Source organism: Notothenia rossii, assembly GCF_949606895.1.
Source record: "Notothenia rossii genome assembly, chromosome: 9".
NCBI lineage: Eukaryota > Metazoa > Chordata > Actinopteri > Perciformes > Nototheniidae > Notothenia > Notothenia rossii.
In genome coordinates this window covers 71,359,651-71,364,497 of record NC_136907.1, presented here as the reverse complement: position 1 = coordinate 71,364,497, position 4,847 = coordinate 71,359,651, and the positions used below count along the sequence as shown (strand labels likewise).

Sequence of the window (4,847 nt, the reverse complement as noted above, 5' to 3'; positions counted from 1 at the left end):
AGACCAAACCTTTAATGGAGGCAACTTTTGCTCCTCTTGTATATGTCTTCATTTGAGTCATAATGGAAGAGGTTAAGAAAGGAGAAGTTCTCCCGTGTTAACAGGTTGGTTAGGGTGTGGCAGAGATACTAAGGTTGATAAAAGGTGAGTCTGCAGGGAACACATCCTGCTCAATGAGCTCTCTTCGACAAAAACCAAACTTTGCAAAAACAATAAAACACAGCAAATGGTGTTTATTGTCAAATTGTAGGAGTAGGACAATGTTATCTGTGCATATTCAATATTGTGTACTCTAATTGTGCAACAAACTAAGCTACAGTATATACAGACATCTATCATTAACTGCTGATAGCTGCATGACAGTTATACTGTATAACAGTAAATCTAGTTGGCCGGCAGCTTGGGCAGGACAGCCGTTAGAGACCACCCTCAGAGTGCCCAAGACTTTGGTATCATCTGCATCAAATGCAAAATGGTGACTCTTACTCTTACAGTGTAATATCAATCAATACAACTAAACACATCCATTTAAAAACATCCACATGAATATACTCAATGCAACAAATGTTATCCAGAACAAACCCCCCCCCCCTCCCCTCCCACAATCCTTTTCTCTCCATAAAATCCAGTAACGGTTAAACAAACCGTTAAATGTTACATATCCCATTAAAAGTAAAAGAGAATAATGTTATGTTATGAGACGACGACCCCCCCCCCCAAAGTCTAGATAGCAACAATGCTTTGTGAAAAATATATGTATAGTAGAGTGAACTAAACATTTACATGTTTTTACAGGTGGAAAGAAAACATGGTTATAGACATAACTCTTTTGAATAATAATAATAATACAGCCCCACAGTCTTATGAACATGCTATGATCTCATGTTACTCACTCCGATCACTGTCCATGTGACGCCAGGCACTCAGCCTGTCACAGGGTTGTGGTTTTGTCAGTGTGTGTACATGTTTCTAAGGGTGTGTGTGCGCATCTGTATGTCAGTATGAGTGTGTTTTGGTGTTTTCAGACTCAACAGTCCCCTGAGTTGTGCGAGTTTGGCCCGGTCTCCAATTTCCAGTCTCTCTGGTCGGTGGCCTCTGGCTGGCCTGATGTGGCGGGGGACTGGGACATCTGTCTGCGGGGGTTTCCGCTGTGCATCGTGTTCCAGTGGCGCTTCAAGTCAGACGCTTTGATGAAGGCCTTTTCACACGAGCCGCAGTTGAACGGCCGCTCGCCCCGATGCTGCCTTTCGTGGTCTTTCAGGTGAGATTTGTGCTTGAAGGCCTTTTCGCACATTTGGCACGCAAAGGGCCTCTCGTTGCTGTGGACCCTCTCGTGCCTCTTGAGGTCGGGGCCCCTGATGAAGGCCTTGCCGCACACAACGCAGCGGTGAGGCTTGAAGCCGGAGTGGATCTTCAGGTGCTCCTTGAGGTGGGCGGCGGTAGTGAAGGCTTTGGGGCAGTGCTCGCAGGCGTAGGGCCGGTTGGCCGTGAGAAGCCTCTCCTTTTTGGCGTTGTGGTCGATGGGCTTGGCCCCCGTGGTCTGGCAGGTGCCGTGGTCGCGGTGCCCGTACAGCAGGTACTCCAGCTTCATGTCGCTGGAGGAAGTGGAGCCCCAGCCGTGGCTGTGAGGGTCTTTGCTCAGGTTGGCGTTGTAGTTGTGCGGCTGAGACACGTGCGAGCCCCCGGCGCTCATCCCATCCATCCCCTGGTCGTAGAAGCTGTTCTTCCTCACCTCCTCCATGGCCAGCTCCTTCAGGATGGCGTCCTGGGCTCGCAGCCCGTGGTCCCCAGGAGCCTGGTTCTCCCGGGTCTTCATGTTGGTCAGCTCACGCTTCTGGGTACAGAGGTTATCCAGGAAGTTGATGCCCAGGATCTGTCCGGATGACATCATCATGTTGATGTCCTTCTTCCTCACTGCCAGCCTGGCTGTGTACATATAATTAAGCACCTCTTCAAAGATGTCAGAGCGGATGAAGTCTAACTCCACGATGGAGTTGTCCTCTTCGGTCTGCTTCTTGAAGAGCTTTTTGAAGTAGTTGCTGCAGGCTGCCAAGACACAGCGGTGAGCCCTGAACTCTATGTTTTCCACCACCACCACCACATCACAGTGCTCACCTTCCATCCTCTGCTGGTTGAGCATCTTCAGGAAGGTGGCTTTGTGGTCATAGTCGATATATCTCATTAAATCAGACATGTTGCACTTCGAACTGGAGCAACCTGTGGAAGAAAAACAGAATAAAGTCAAATATGTTTGCCTTGCACAATGAAGCGGCATGCATACAACGCGCACAGCTGAGGGGTGGAGCTCTGTTTGCATGCTTTTTATGATAATACATTAAGGTTGGCTAGATAAGCAAAGATTTACACACAATTATAATAGTTACTTGCAAACAATAATGCATTTTTCTTTTTGCAAATCGTAAAAAAAAAAGGCAGAGCGTAAACAAAAGTAGATAAATCAATCATGCAGAAAATATCTGGAAAAAAACACGAGAGGCCCGACAGCAGTAAAAACCGCAGTTACGCTAATAAAACATATACACGGCAACAGAAACAAACAGACGCACTTTGCTTAACTTCAGTAACGCGTTTTAGCCGCTCGGATCGCGTGACAGACGCGTCGCGTGCAGAATGGATAACCTTAGCAGGAATATTTCACATTTCACTGCGCCCAGCCATTTTGGTCAGCAGCAAGCCTCCATTGGCATGTTTCTTTAAAAGCAGTTCGCAAACAAGCGGAAAACACGGGCGGCGGCGAACACAGGCGAACAAAACGGCGTAACGAAAACGCGCCGTGTGGTTTTCCTGAGCAGTCCAAAGCCACAAAGAAGAAAATAGGAAATGTTAATACCCGAAAGCTCTGAACGCGATCCCTGTGTTGTCACGCAAGGCAGTCGACGACGATCCAAAGCTGTCGTTTTTCCTCTTCCTCCTCTTGTTGTGAATGTAAGGCTGCACAGGAAGCGCCGCGTCACTCTGGCGCCACCTGCCGCACCGGAGCGAGAACTCCGACGAGATCTTCTATTTACGAGAGGATGAGTTACTCACAGGATGCTTCATTTTAGATTCTGCATCAAAACAAATTAAATTATATTCAAAGGTTTAAGTGTCATATGATATGCACACAAGCTACAGTGTAGAAACGGTGATGAAATAGAGAGCTTTAAGGTCTGCTTACCAGCTGCTGCTGATAGTGCCCAAGACCAGGCTCAAAACCCGAGGGAACCGAGCCTTCGCAGCAGCTGGCCCTAGGCCAGGGGTCTGCAACCTTTTTGACCAAAAGAGCCATTTTGCTCCTTTTTCCCAAACATTTTTTTGTCTGGAGCCGCAAAATATATTTCATAGCTTGATAGCTAATAAAGTTGCATTTATTGTTATATCAGACCAAAACGACAGGTTTTTTTGCATTTATTAGGCTATTTATTACATTATATAAAACTGTTAACCTCTAATAAGAAACAAAGAACTCCTATAAGGACTGCTACAGGATTTGATTTGTAGATTTGATTTGTTTTTGATCTGTATTTTTGAAAATTATGTAACTTTTTTATTTTATTTTTAGCATATTGTTTATTATATTATAACTTAGTACTTTTTTAGCATATTGTTTATTGTTTATTATTTTATAACTTAGTACTTTTTTTTTAACGCATTTCAGATATGCAACACTAAGCTGTCTGTGGCTCTTTCCTGCTGTAACGCTGCAAATTTCCCCTCTGTGGGACTAATAAAGGGATTCTGATTCTGATAAGGAGAATTAAAAATAATACAAAGGCCTACTTTAAAATAAATTAAACACAGCACTTGGGGAGTCCTCTGCACATTTCAAGGGAAAAAAAATATTATTAAAATGGGCCCACTTTGAAATAAATAAAACATATAGCTGCACCCTAAAAAGAGTTAAAGGTAGGGTAGGTAAGAATGGAGAAACCAGCTCGAGTGCGCTAGAATTTAAAAATACACAACCGGAAAAAATATGCCTCTTCCTTCAGACTTTCTTACAGAGTCCCTCCTCCAACACACACGAACTCGCATCATCAATGAGGCCACGAGATAAGTTTGTGCACAGATGGAAGGCTGACAGGCAGGTAGGCCATCCAGTTATTTTAGCCGGGCTGGCTAAAATGATTGGTCGTGCTTTTTACAGCGCTACGGCTTCCAGAGATTAATTTTTGTATGTATTTATTGTCAAAGCATTTAATATATTCATTGCTATCGGGACGTTAAGAGCATTCCATGGAATATAACAAAAAGTGTTTTCTGAAATAAATTACATACCCCATCGAATGATGACTGAAGATCGTCAGCTGTCTTCCTCTCCCTTGTTGTTCCTCGATACGTAAAGGCTGCAGCACCGTTGACAATTTCTCTCTACATATCAAACATACCGGTAAACCATTATCGTTTGCTGTGAAAGCATATAACTCTGTCCACGCAGAATTAAATCCTGTGTTCCTCCGGTACTTTTCTTTGATTTAACCATAGTTCGCTCATCGAGCCGGGGGTCAGGTTATTCGCCTCCAAGAAAAGGCGCTCGCGCGGGACCGTAGCAGGATGTGACGCATATTTTAGTTGACCTAATTAAAACCGTTTTTTATTTATGTGTCACAGTATCACCTCAAAATACAAGATACGAAACATTTTCAACCATGCAACAAAATATAAATAGTCCTACAAATACTTTTATTTTATTTCCTTCTTATTTTTGTCTAAGCCTATGGTCTAAGCCAGTGGTCGCCAGCCAGTCGATCGCGAGTGTGGTGCGGGAAGATCGCGGACCGTAAAAAAAAAAAGTAACAAAAGAAAGAAAAATAAAATTAAAATAATAATGTTCGAAAAATACGTTT

At 43.9% G+C, this 4,847-nt stretch overlaps 1 protein-coding gene across 1 annotated transcript; it reads right to left on the bottom strand.

Annotated features, from left to right (window-relative positions):
- Positions 1-216: 216 nt before the first annotated feature.
- On the bottom strand, positions 217-2,997 carry LOC307018802 (zinc finger and BTB domain-containing protein 14-like). Its single transcript, XM_079649234.1, has 2 exons — positions 2,852-2,997; positions 217-2,217 (listed from the first exon to the last, which is right to left on the bottom strand). The coding sequence occupies exon 2, from the start codon at positions 2,192-2,194 to the stop codon at positions 1,028-1,030; it is 1,167 nt and encodes a 388-aa protein (XP_079505360.1). The 5' UTR covers positions 2,195-2,217; positions 2,852-2,997; the 3' UTR covers positions 217-1,027.
- Positions 2,998-4,847: the final 1,850 nt, after the last annotated feature.

Bases quoted from the DNA above. Each gene is read 5' to 3' on its own strand.
- LOC307018802 (XM_079649234.1), bottom strand. From the start codon at position 2,194: ATGTCTGATTTAATGAGATATATCGACTATGACCACAAAGCCACCTTC.